The following is a 14,891-nucleotide window of genomic DNA, read 5'->3' on the forward strand; positions in this document are numbered from 1 at the left end:
ACGATCTGAATCGTTCACTATACAATATATAAAGTAAGCACTAGTGAAGATATCGATGCAGAACTTTGCACAAATACTATTTTTATAGTGTGGCATCCCCATTCTAAAAATCGCCGAAATCGGACCATAGGTTTTTAAGGCCCCTTATATCGAACACGATGACCTCGGTGCTTCTAACCTAATATTATGGTTTCCAACTTTCAATGGACTTTATACGACGAATATGTGGGTCAAGCTGTGTATTATATAATATAAATAAAGTTAAATAAATAAATTGCGAGAGTATAAAATGTTCGGTTACACCCGAACTTAGCCCTTCCTTACTTGTTATACATGTTTATTTATTTATTGAATCTGCTTTGCTTAGCCTAACAATAAGTAATAAAATCTTAAATCTATTTACAACTAAAAAAGCTCAGGAATGCGGTTGAGCTGTTTTGGTATAACGGTGCTCCCTAATAGGCTGGTAGATCTCTCCTTTTTAAAAGTGTTTGATTGCAGGAATGTACCAATGGTTTGGCTGTTCACGAAGTTTAGAAATATATTTCTTTCTGCTGTCCTACATTTTCTTCTTTACCATAGGAATATCAAGATCTTTATGGATATTTTCGTCATGTTGAACCCATGATTGTTCTAAGCATTTTAGATTGGAATCTCTAAATTCCATGTATGTATATATGTATATTAAACCTGGTGCAGCTTATATGAAATTTTTTTTTTTGGAATTTTGAGTACAGGGATTGGTCAAATATGCGATTCGATGTAAGAATTCATGTGGTAAATTTTTAACTCAATCAGAGTGTGCCAACTTGTGCCATAATGAGGTCAAAGTTCAAAATATAGAAAAACACTTGGTTTTTTACTGTTATATGTTTATAGAATGTAATGACCTCATTTTTCCTCAATATTTTGCACAGTAATTTTTTCTATATGTCCAATAATGATAAGAAAATTTATAAATATTATAAAAGAGTAAATTAGTAATAATTCCATTGAACTAAGGCGGGCCACTGACTACACAAATTATCTGCACAAGACTGTTGTTGGAATTGAGTGGAATTGCGTTTACTGAGATCACAACAACAAATTTCTCGAATTTGCGCAGATAATGTAGTCAGTGGCCCGCCTAACGGTAAATTCATACATTGCGGTTCACATACGCCAATGTTGATAATTAGACAGACTGAGACGTGCAAATAGAGCTTTTAATATTTTGTCATTGCGAAATTGACTGTGGTTAAGAAAGGGTCTTTATTAAAATAATTAAAAATAGTAAAAGTTATACTGCAATATCGTGATGATTGAATTTTGTTACACTTAGATCTGCTGACACAAACGTATATTTGATAGGAAAATGTGAAAAAAATATACATACTTGGAAGCAAGTTACCGTCAAAACTACAAGTGCTGAAATGTTTTTTTTACTATGTGCGGTGTGAAAAGAAAACAATTAAGGAAAGTGCTAAATTGGCTTCGAAGGAAATATTGCCTTTTTGGGAAAGAGCACGTATTCCAACGTTAAACAAAAGAACATGTGACGATAAATTGGTGAAATTATTTGATGAGTGCAGAACAGTACAGAAATTTTGTACATCTTCGTTTCCTAGTTCTCGTAAAAAGCAAAATGATTTCAATGATAATTTGAACAATTTATTCGATATTGCAAATGCTGATGCTTTAGAAATGATAGCTATTCCTGAGGACCGAGACTTTTTAATTAAACAAAAAGAGCCAGATCGTCTTGGGAGCATGATTTCTATAGATCAATGTCTCGGAAATAAAGAAAAACGGAAGGCGCGAAGGTTAGAAGAAGAAAATCGACGCAGAGCAAAGTATCAAAGATTGGAAAGCACTCAAGGTATTTTTTTAATTCTGCTGAAACAAATAATATGTAAGTTTCTCTTTCAACTATTTTTTTAGAGTTGAGTGTAGACTATGATGTAAGTGATGAAAGTAAATGTGAGTCTGAAAAATCTGTAGAGTACTTGATGATCGTATTAAACACCAACGAGCTGAAAAAAAAACGTGGTAAAAAAACCTTCATAGATGATAGAATGCTTACTTGCATGGATGCTGGCAATATGTCAACCCCTCTCGCAATTCATTTTATTATTGCAACAGCTAAAGCTTTGGGTCACAAAATTGAAGATCTGGTTATTAATTGTACAAGTTTGAGAAAACAGCGCAAGGAATATCGTCGGCGTCATGGTACAGAAATTATTGAGAATTTCAAAGTATAAAAGTTAGTTTTGGATTTGTTATGATTACTTCTCAGAGCGAAAATTTTTCAGATCGCTGATACATTTGTGTGACACTGGGACGGTAAACTACTTCCTGCAATGACTGGAAAGGAAAAAGGAGAACGCCTAGCTATTGTTTTAACGGCAGATAATATAGAAAAATTAATTTCCATTCCAATTATTGAATGTGGAACTGGTGAAGCAATCGCCAAGTCCATATATAATTACTTAGAAAAAATGAATATGATAAATTCGGTGGAAATGGTATGCTTTGACACGACAGCTACAAACACTGGTAAACGTAACGGTGCTGGAATGTTGCTGGAACAAAAATTGAAACGTAGCTTGTTGTGGTTGCCATGCAGGCATCATATTGCAGAAATCATACTACGAGCTGTATTTGAAATATACTTTGGAAAATCTTGTGGCCCGGAAATTGCCATATTTGAACGTTTTTCGCGGGAATGGAACACTTTCAATTTAAAAGATCTTTCAATTGGAATCATGGATGAAGAAGTGCGACGTGCTATAAATGTAGAGGAATGTGAAGCCAATAATGAATTTTGCATCAAAAATATAGCAAAAGACCACATTCGCCATGATTACAAAGAGCTATTGCAACTCATGTTTATTTTCTTAGGTGGCAGCATCCCGAACTTTTCCTGTCGTGCACCTGGCGCGACGTCACATGCCAGGTTTATGTCAAAAGCGATATGTATATGCCTTAAAAATGTTTGCTTTGCAAAAACAATTTAAAATGTCTTCCAGCCATTTAAATGGATTCCGCAATGTGTGTATTTTCCTGGTGCGTCTTTATATTCCGTATTGGTTTCGAACTACTAATGCAGTCGAAGCACCAAATTTGGATTTGCAGCTGGTAAAAAACATTGCCGGTTATTACGACCCAAAAACATCTCTAGCCTTATTAGATAAAATGAAAAACCACTTATGGTATCTGTCCGAGGAAGCCGTTGGTCTCGCCTTTTTCGATTCTAATGTGGACTTAAATGAGAAAAGAAAGATGGTTGAAGCACTAGCATTAGAAAAAGAGTTTGAAAGCAATGACGACAATGGCGTTTATCTGCATAAAAATGTAAATGCCAGCATTGAAGAAATGAAAGCATTCATAAGTAAAGATTTAAGTTGTTTTGTAACGCAAAGAACTAGAAATATCTTTTCATGATTGGAAATAGACGTAAAATTTTTCAATTTTTCCCTCAAACTGGTGCGAAAATGCAGAATATTTAAAAGGTGTTCAAATCCTCAAAAACGTCACTGCTGTTAATGATTCTGCTGAGAGGAAAGTAAAACTAATAACAGATTTTAACGGGTCTTTAACTCATAGCGAAGAAGATAAACAATACTTGCTTCATATTGTCGAGAACTACAGGCAAAAGTACCCTTCATATACTAAAACTTCGCTTTTGTAATATTCTTGAGACATATATTAATGATTGAAATGAAAATTGTGGAAAAATTGCGTCATTTTATTTTTTCTTTAATAAATAAACAGATAACAGTAAAAAAAACCAAGTGTTTTTCTATATTTTGAACTTTGACCTCATTATGGCATTGGCACACTCTGATTGAGTTAAAAATTTACCACATGAATTATTACATCGAATCGCATATTTGACCAATCCCCGTACTCAAAATTCCCAAAAAAAAAATTACACCAGGTCTAATGTATATATGTATATGTGGCACAAAATCAATTTTGTTTATAAAAAAAGCGGTTCCAATTATGATTATGATTTAACAATTTTTAATAAGCTTTTATTTTTCAGGTTAGCAATTTTAATAAGGTTATATAATTAGACAAATGCGAAAATAAGAGGGGTGTTCGGGTCGCTCGAGATGTAATGGATTCGCTGTCGCAATCGAATCGAGAAAAGAAGCCAAGGGTTCCACTCGTCGGTTCTTGTATTTCCTTTTGTGTGAATAATCCGGTAATGTGATTGTGGTTGGGTGTCGATGTAGTAAATCAGTGTACAGTGTGGATTGTAAGTGGTGATGCTCATTTGTCCAGTCTCGAATACAGTCACGAATAACGCAGCAACTTTGTCTTCCGCGTTCCAATTATTTGTAACTGCCGTCTTTTCAAATTTCAAATGTCTTGAATATCTGGAACGTAGTTGTGCCGTCAAATGATGGAGTTTTAACTTTGACTGATCCTGTTGACAATATTGGTCGATTTAATTACACGTCACGGAAACGATCTTTCAGTTCTTCCACATCAGTCTTAATCTTGCCTTGCTCTTCGGAAGTCTGCATTGACACTTCTGCTATTTACTCACTCTTTATTACTCGTTATACGAATTTACAACTTCTTACTCGGCAACTCTCTTATTAGCACTGAGTGTTGCGGCTAGTCCAATCGACTATATTGTTAGCAATATATCACCAGTCGAATATTCTCGCTGTCTGAATAAATCTGTTAAGTTATCGATTTCGATTGTCGATTTTACTCTATTCTAGCTAGTGATGAGCGATATTGCTATTTTTGAATCACTGTGATTTCAGTGATTGCTATTTTTAAATCACTGTGATTTTATTTTGCTATTGTGATCACAACAAAAAAAAACGAATTTATGAGAATTTATACAACACATTTTTTTTTTCATTTTTTACATTTACATTTTTATTAATTTTAACTAATTAATAAATTTTGGGTACATTTAACTGCTTTTGTAATCACCGCTAAAACTTCTTTCTACTTGCTACTTTCGAACTGATATTGTTACTAAACAGTGATTGCTACTTTCGAACTGATATTGTTACTAAACAGTGATTGCTACTTTCGAACTGATATTGTTACTAAACAGTGATTGCTCCTTTCGAACTGATATTGGTACTGAACAGTGATTGCTACTTTCGAACTGATATTGGTACTGAACTGTGATTGTTACTTTCGAACTGATATTGTTACCAAACAGTGATTGATACTTTCGAACTGGTATTGCTACTGAACAGTGATTGATACTTTCGAACTGGTATTGCTACTGAACTGTGATTGTTACTTTTCGAACTGCTATTGTTACAGTGCTCGAATTAGAATCACTGAACGCTATTCCTACAATGATCGAATTAGAATTACTGAACTGTTATTGCTACAGTAATCGAATTAGAATTACTGAACTCTTATATGTAATGTGATTGAACAAAAGCACTGAACTCCTCTATAGCTACGATGATAGATCTCAAATTACTGAACTGAAATTGCGATTGTAAATCACTGATATTTACAAAAATTGATCACAGTTGTTATATGTGATTTTTCAATCACAGTGAAAAAATCACCGGTAGTGAAATATCGCTCATCACTAATTCTAGCATACATGTTCGTCACAGCATAATACATAATGCCGTCGCCAATTTTCGATTAAACCTTGTTCGATACGAAAATAGGACCCAATACACCCCATACTTTTTAACCAATAGTACTAGTATTTTTCATTAATACTGACACATTATATCAAGAATTATTTTTAATTTTTTAGTTTCATGTGTTTTAAAAGCGTGGCATGTTGTAAAAATAAATCGCTAATTAGCCAGTATTTGATTTTAGACAGAACCTTAATGTGACAAATTATCTCTACTCAAAAGTAATCAATTTTGCCATTTCATAGAAGTGTTTTGGCATATACTTGTATTTAGTTGTTTGGAGTAGAAATTGTTGAATAAACCCGGTATGCTTGAAAATTTTTGAATAGATGTGATTAGTCATAGAGAGATCGTGAGTAGAGGTAAAATACTGTAAATATTACGATATCTTTCAAATATTTATACTCTCGCAACAAATGTTGCTAAAGAGAGTATTATAGTTTTGTTCACATAACGGTTGTTTGTAACACCCAAAACTAAACGAGTTAGATATAGGGTTATATATACCAAAGTGATCAGGGTGAAGAGTGGAGTTCAAATCCGAATGTCTGTCCGTCCGTCCGTCCGTCCGTCCGTCTGTGCAAGCTGTAACTTGAGTACAAATTAAGATATCTTGATGAAACTTGGCACACTTATTTCTTGGCACCATAGGAAGGTTGCTTTCGATTTGAGCAAAATCGGACCACTGCCACGCCCACAAAATGGCGAAAACCGAAAACACATAAAGTGCCATAACTAAGCCATAAATAAAGCTATGGAAATAAAATTTGGTATGAAGGATCGCACTATGAAGGGGCATATTTGGATGTAATTTTTTTGTGGAAGTGGGCGTGGCCCCGCCCCCTAATAAGTTTTTTGTACATATCTCGCAAACCAATAGAGCTATATAAACCAAACTTTCTGCTGTCTTTTTTTTACTTCCTATATACCAGAACTTTGAAGACTATCTGAATCGTTTACTTTACAATATATAAAGGAAGTACTAGAGAAGTTATCGGTACACAAATACTATGTTAATAGTGTGGCAGCCCCATTCTAAAAATCGCCGAAATCGGACCATAGATTTATAAGGCCCCATATATCGAACACGAGGACCTCGGTGCTTCTAACAAATATTATGGTTTCCAACTTTCAATGGACTTTATGCACTATATATGACGAATATGTGGGCCAAATTGTGTATTATTTATATTATATAAAGTTAAATAAATAAATTGCGAGAGTATAAAATGTTCGGTTACACCCGAACTTAGCCCTTCCTTACTTGTTTATAACAGTGTTTGTTCATAAATATATGAACATGAAATTTGTATTAGAATAACTTAAACAAAATAATATACAGTCCACTAAATATCAAATGCAATGTTAAGAAACAAAATTGTAATATGAGACTTGATCAGAAAAATCTGAAAATCATTGCATATAAAAGAAACCACATAAACATATATACATTAATATGCAACAAAACGCATACATGCAACACACATACACTTATATGAGGCACGCAAGCATCTATATGCAACACGCATGCACTCAACTATTAATAAAAAACATATTTATACGCACAAGATAACCTATTGGTTATAAAAATACATTTGGGCAATAGCTTGTGTGCATTTGAAATAACCCCTATCGTGCAACATATAAAATATACATGTAAACATACACACATACACATATAATTAATTCTTAAGATGTATTCAAAAATTGTATTTAAGCAGTGACAAAATGAAAATAAATTTAGAATGAAATAGTTCTCAGTCAAGCTTGGTGTTTTAAATATTTTCCCCGACCCACCGTAAGAGGTATTTGAAATTCAGCTTGTCTTAAACATTTTGGTCCTTCGAGCCGGATTTAGCGCTCAGCCAAAGAAAAAGTCCTGCTATTAGAAAATACAGGCAACTATTAAGAATTTGGGAGTACTATAAGCCTCTAAGAAGAAAAAGAGCATTACTTTGCAAAATAAAGATACATGTAAGCCGGAATAATAAAGGTTCTCCGCATTTATAGTAGTACATATATATATACAATATATACAATATACAATATATATGTACATACTTTTCGTAAAAGTAAAAGCGAAAAAGTATGTAAATAATTAACAAATGAACCAAAAACCATATAAAAGAAGCAAAAATGGACAATATGGTAAGACAACAACAGGAGTTTGGAGATCTTGCTGTACTACAAGTAGGGATGCAAACGATGTATCAATGTTTCTGAAACATCGATGTTTTCGTCAAAAAGCATCGATGTTAGCCATCGATGTTGTGATTCTAAAAATATCGATACATCGATGTCACTTTCAACGATGTTTTATGTCGATGTTTTTTTCAAATTTTACTCCACATCCTTGGAGCACTTTTTCTCGGTATTAATTCGAAAACATCTGCTACGGAGAATTCGTTGGTTGAATGTGCACTTGAATAATACTGAGAATTCGCTTAGGAATTAATGCGAAATAAGTTTTACAAAAAATCGAAAATACATTTTGTGTGACAGTCTTTTTCGTGCTATATGTGTTAGAAGTTGTTTTTGAGCGTTTAATATAAGTGTTGTTTCGAATTCATCTGTTATCAATCACAACTTTATTACAGGTGTAGTGAATATAAAATATATGTAAATAATTGCATTAGACGATTAAATATGTACACAATATTTCAGATTTTCAAAATGCTGCCTTCAAAATTAAAAAGCAGGGTCTGGAGCTTCTTTATAAGAAATTCAGATGCTTCCGCCACATGCAAAATCTGCAGCAAGAAATTAAAAACATCAGGTAACACGTCGAATCTTCGCTGTCACGTTGAGAATGTACATAAAAAGGTATTACTCGATCAAGTTGATGATGCAGAATGCTCCTCCAAAACTACGCCGCACTCGGAACCAAAACAGCGAAAAATTTCTGATATAATGAACATAACACCAACCGCTGGGACGACAGCGTCAAGTGAGTTATGCGATAATAGTAGTAAGAAGACTGCATGTATTGAATCGTCTCCTAGTACATATACTCCGTCAGTACTGCAAAATAAATCGGATCAGTTGCCAGCGCTGATCCAACCTAATGTGAAAGACTTTTTTGAGTAGGTCAAAAGTATTTCTTACCAAGATGGGTCTAAATCAAAGAAAATTACTGAAGCAATTGTGAAATATATTATAATGGACAACAAGCCATTTTCCACTGTAGAAGGAAAAGGTTTTCTGCAGATGATGAAAGAACTGGTTCCGCTTTTTAAAGTTCCAAGTAGAGAAACAATAAAATTACGAGTGGATGAAAAATATGAAGCGCTGTCTTCAATTTTCAAAGAGTATATTCGAAAGTGCGACAGCTATTGCCTAACGTATGACATATGGACGGAGACAATGAAAAATCATTCGTTCCTTGGGGTAACAATTCATTTTTTGGACAATTTACGTTTATTGAGTGGGACGTTAGGAGTAATCGAACTGCACGAAAGTCATACAGCAGCTTATATAGAAGGAACTATGCGTAAACTTTTCAACGAGTGGAACGTTTCCATAAATAAAGTTTCTGCTTGTGTAACTGATAATGATTCAACCATGATGACATTAAATAGAAGCTTGTTTGGCGAAAAAAAAAAAATAATACTCTGCTTCGCACACACGCTTAATTTGGTTGTAACGCAATCAATAGATAAGTCCACGGAAGTATCAGCTTTGATAACTAAGGTGCGCGACATTGTTAAGTTTATTAAAAGAAGTGTTAATGCCAGTGATCAATTGCGGCAGAAACAAATAGACACCGGGGTTTCTACAAGTAATACCAAGAAAATGATTCTTGACGTAAGAACGCGATGGAATTCATGTTTTTATATGTTAGAGAGATTTGTCCAGTTAGCCCCTATTTTAAGTGAAGTACTGCTCACTCGCCCAGAAGCACCCTCTATGGTTAATGCCTTCGAGCTGAACAAAATTAAGGAGCTGATTGAATTATTAAAGTGTTTTGAAATTGTGACCAGGGAGATTTCGGCTGATACCTACGTTACCATTAGCAAGGTTATACCTTTAGTAAGCTGTTTAACAGAAGCTCTGACAAAAATTTCAGCTCAAGATGCTATTGTAGGGGAGCTAAAAAGTGAACTGCAAAAGAACATGAATAAGAGATTTGACAAACTTGAATTTAATTCAGTTCTGGCGTTGGCTACTGTATTGGATCCGAGATTCAAATTACTGCATTTTATAGATGCACTGGCTAAAAAAAAAACAGTTTTGTATATAAATAGTTTCATAAAGGATGCAAATAATAGCGTTAGTACGTCGGATACGTTTGCAACAGAAAACCCGTTTGATATTTGGAGCCATCATAAACAGTTGGCCCACCAAAATATGAAATGAAAGTTTTCCAATTCATCTGCTATTACAACAACGGAAGTTGAAGTGCAAATGTATCTTGGATCGGCTGTTGCTTCTATCAATCAGAATCCAACAGAAATGTGGGATGATATGAAAAATGTATTCCCGGAATTGTATAAACAAGCTTCCAAATATTTATCTATTGTGGCCACTTCAGTACCTAGTGAACGACTGTTTTCTAAAGCTGGAGCAACGATCACACAGCAAAGAAATCGCTTGGCAGGAAAAAGACTTTCCAAATTGCTATTTTTAAATTCTGTTTTAAATAAATAATTTGTTGTTTGTTAAAAAACTATTTATATATTTTATTTATTGAGAAAAGGTTTTAATAGGTAGCTCAAATATATATCAACTAAAGGCGTACTACTGTATTTCACTTATTTATGGTTCTGAAATAAGCCTTTTATTGTCGAGTTGAATCGACGTTGGGGCCGATGTTGCGTTAAAGAAAAGTTACTGTCTTTTCGATTTTTAAATTTACAAAATTTCAGTATATATTCAATTTGATTTCGATTTATGTATACATCAAATATATGTGAGGGTGTGATTTTACAATATTTGTTAATTGTTTTATGTATATTTAATTAGTATCCAATGTTAGTATAAATTTATTATAATAACCTGTGTTGTATATGAATAATTCCTTGTGTTGTTTAATGTTGATTAATGTGTGGTTGTTGGGGATATTCTCCTTTTGATATTCGCAAATTAATGTCGAATTTATGTTGTCTTCGTTTTCACGTTTAGGGTTGAGTTGATGTTTAATTTTTCCTTTTTGTTAAATACTTTGTTTCCACTTGCTGATTTCACTTGCGATTTGCGCGGGATTTTATGTACGAATACGAATTTGTTGAAGTGTTTTTGTAACTCATCGGGTATTGTTTTGTTGCAAAAGTTATTAGTGAAGTTTGTGGCGGTTTATCTCCTCTGCATTACATCTCTATTACTTTTCGGAGTATTTGATAGTAATGCAGAGGAGTATTTGTTTGCGCTAAACATTTATGCTCACTTATAAAATACGTTAAAAAAGTTCAAAAATACATCGATGTTTCGATGTATCGATGTTTTAATGGCCGATGTTTTTGATTTCGATGGGTTTTGGAGAAACATCGATACATCAAGAATTTAAAATCAAGCTTCAAATACAATTTGAATACGTAGAAGAAGCTTTCTATGAAATCCAAGATATCCATTTCAACGGCTTGGCAAAATACCTGCTAGAAGAAAAAATGGAGGATTTTCGAGAAAAATATAAAATTACACAGAAAAGAATAACGGAGAAATTGGAAAAATACGTTACAACCGGTTTCGACCCTAAAACTGCTTTTAATGTAATATCTACAGAAAAAACAGATTTTACAAAGTTCTCTCTGAGGAAAACTAGCAGAGAATTATTCAATTCAACACAAGCTAAACCTGCAAGTTCACGGGTTGTTACATATGATTTACCATTGAATTTTAACACTGATTTCACTGGAACTTCATTGTTTGGCAATGCTGCCGCTAAGTCCGTAGGGCTTTTTGGATCCACGCTCGATCAAGGTGCAGCTAACAGAACTAGTGGAAATTTTCGCGATGGTGATGCAACTACTCTTGGCACCGGTACCACTTTACATTGTGAACTTTTTGATAATGGTAAAAGTACTTTTGGCACCGCTACCACAGTTGGACCCAATGCATTTGACGATGGAAATATGCCACCGGAGAGATTTTCCGAAAGTGACGTGAATCATGAACTCTGTTTAACTGAAGAAAAAGATACAAAAGGAGTTTTTACTAAGAAACCCAAAACCGAGGATCGCAAAATCGCACAACAAATTGACAACGAAATTAACCAACTCGAAGACAACATTAAAACCAAACCATTTTATATGAACGAAGGAAGGAAGGAAGATAAAAATTTCCAGCAATACAGTAGAAAATCGGGCATGAGCAGGGGAATAACCATAACACAGATTCCGGCAACTATGATTGGTGAAGACGTTCATGTTAAGACGATATCAGACAAAGTGCACTATAACTTTCGCCGGCCGGCAGATTCTCACTTCGGAGAAATTTGGGAGGCGGGAAACAAAACAATTAAAGCAATTAATGCTTATCATTCAACTAAACCAGAAGCATCAATAAAGGTGAGAAATAATACAAAAATATATTTAGATCCGATTGGCAAAATAGCTAAAATAAATTCAAAGCGGAATATAATCGTTTATTACGAGTATGGTAAATAACACAGAATATATATAAACCATAATATACAAGTAAAATTAAGATACAACTTTAGGCCCTGGCAAAATGTTCATAAATACATATATGAACATGAATGATTTATTACATTAAGATTGAATTATATGTAGAACATTATATTTTTGACAATAAGCAATAAGTTAAATGAAAAGAATATACAGTCCACTAAATAACATGTGCAATGGTAAGCAACAAAGCCATTGCATATCGAATAAAACTTTGGCCCCTGGCAGAATGCTCATAAATATATGAACATGAAATTTGTATTAGAATAACTTAAACAAAATAATATACAGTCCACTAAATATAAAATGGAATGTTAAGAAACAAAATTGTAATATGAGACTTGATCATAAAAATCTGAAAATCATTGCATATAAAAGAAACCACATAAATATACAGGCATTAATATGCAACAAAACGCATACATGCAACACTCATACACTTATATGAGGCACGCATGCATCTATATGCAACACGCATGCACTCAACTATTAATAAACAAACATATTTATATGCACAAGATAACCTATTGGTTATAAAAATACATATGGGCAATTGCTTGTGTGCATTTGAAATAACCCCTTATCGTGCAACATATTGTGATTTACAACAAATACCAGTGAAAATAGTCTCGCATAGTTGCAAGATTGTCGTAAAACAAAATACATGTAAAAATTTATAATTCTAATTATAGGTTTTTCAAAAATTCGTTGGGCTTTATTCCGCATATATGTGTTGGTTAATATGTGATATATCTTAGCAAAATTAAGTGAGCGTATAGTCTTGGATATAGTGCACCTTGCGGGTGAAAATGAATGAAATCGGTTCAGGAAATATCTCAGCCCTCATATACTATATATATGACGATTTTCGTTATTCTATTAAACTTTATGCCTTTGAAATAACCCCTTATCGTGCAACATATTGTGATTTACAACAAATACCAGTGAAAATAGTCTCGCATAGTTGCAAGATTGTCGTAAAACAAAATACATGTAAAAATTTATAATTCTAATTATAGGTTTTTCATAAATTCGTTGGGCTTTATTCCGCATATATGTGTTGGTTGATATGTGATATATCTTAGCAAAATTAAGTGAGCGTATAGTCTTGGATATAGTGCACCTTGCGGGTGAAAATGAATGAAATCGGTTCAGGAAATATCTCAGCCCTCATATACTATATATGACGATTTTCGTTATTCTATTAAACTTTATGCCTTTGAAATAACCCCTTATCGTGCAACATATTGTGATTTACAACAAATACCAGTGAAAATAGTCTCGCATAGTTGCAAGATTGTCGTAAAACAAAATACATGTAAAAATTTATAATTCTAATTATAGGTTTTTCAAAAATTCGTTGGGCTTTATTCCGCATATATGTGTTGGTTAATATGTGATATATCTTAGCAAAATTAAGTGAGCGTATAGTCTTGGATATAGTGCACCTTGCGGGTGAAAATGAATGAAATCGGTTCAGGAAATATCTCAGCCCTCATATACTATATATGACGATTTTCGTTATTCTAACTATTAAACTTTATGCCGAATTTATGGGTAAATTTGTGCGTTATCTTAATAAAATTTCTTCAATACACCCGAACTTAGCGTTTCCTTACTTGTTTCATTTATTTATCTAGTAGTAGATTCATCGAATTTTTTTCTTCACGTGCTTGTGTTGACCAAATGGTTTAATTGCACGTAAGAAATGTGACATTCAACCTAATATCTGGTGTGTAAATGTTTTGTGTTCGATGTAGCAGCGTTTGCGTCCATAATTCTGGATTTGCTTGCAGCACATACTCCCATCCTTACGAGAGTTCTGCGCAGCTACCATAAGTGACACGAATTAGGTGGCATATCTTCAACGCCCCATATGAGGTTTAAAATATCTGAATGGAAAATGAATTTAAATTTAAGTCAAGATAACATTATTATTCAACAATTATTTACATATTCCATGGTTTCGCCATTTTTGTTGACTACTGTTGATGTAGTTTCTATTGCGTACATCACAATTACAGTGAGATGAAGTATTACTGTATCACCTTCTTCAATTCTATCTTTTAGCTCTAGAAAACTCATATTTTACGTTTTATTTATTTAAAAAATTGTGGTTTAATAATTTAAACTTTAATTAGGCCGCAGATCACTGATTTAAAGAAAAAAACAATACTCCCATGATATAGCTCAAAACAAAAATTGTTCAAACACACGAGAACTTTAGAACTTAACTTTGAAAATGGGCGGAGCTATCATTTTTTTAGGACAGATATGTATATACAGTACTTTTCGCTTAAGGCAGTAGTCTGCTTTAAAAGCCGAAAAAAAAACGTTTTTTAGTAATTTTTTTTGAAAGGGTAGGAAATGATTGCGGTAAACGGAATTTCAAGACGATAGTGTACTATATTTAAGGCTTAAAAAGTAATATTTATTATTAAACAATATTGAAATATTTTCAAAGTTGTAAGTATTTTTATGGAGTGCCTGGAGTCTGCACTTGTAAATCGGTGCCGGTGATGGAGGTCGTGCGATGCATCTGAAACAGTCGAACCAAATTTGTTTTTAATTTTTATAAGTTTCTTTTCTTTATGAACTAAAAAAATACCGAAGTAGTTATAAAATTCCAAATTTTTCCGAAGTT

At 33.4% G+C, this 14,891-nt stretch overlaps 1 protein-coding gene across 2 annotated transcripts; it reads left to right on the plus strand.

Annotated features, from left to right (window-relative positions):
- The first annotated feature begins 977 nt into the window (after positions 1 to 977).
- Positions 978 to 13,080, plus strand: LOC128920232 (zinc finger BED domain-containing protein 4-like). 2 transcript variants are annotated; one of them, XM_054227118.1, is made up of 2 exons: positions 978 to 8,221; positions 8,289 to 13,080. In XM_054227118.1, exon 2 carries the CDS (start codon positions 8,784 to 8,786, stop codon positions 9,978 to 9,980), a length of 1,197 nt encoding a protein of 398 aa, XP_054083093.1. In that variant the 5' UTR covers positions 978 to 8,221; positions 8,289 to 8,783; the 3' UTR covers positions 9,981 to 13,080. Both variants share the same exon structure in this region, with proteins under 2 accessions (XP_054083093.1, XP_054083094.1).
- The last annotated feature ends 1,811 nt before the right edge of the window (positions 13,081 to 14,891 follow it).

The sequence above is a fragment of the Zeugodacus cucurbitae genome, chromosome 3 (assembly GCF_028554725.1).
Source record: "Zeugodacus cucurbitae isolate PBARC_wt_2022May chromosome 3, idZeuCucr1.2, whole genome shotgun sequence".
Classification (NCBI taxonomy): Eukaryota; Metazoa; Arthropoda; class Insecta; order Diptera; family Tephritidae; genus Zeugodacus; species Zeugodacus cucurbitae.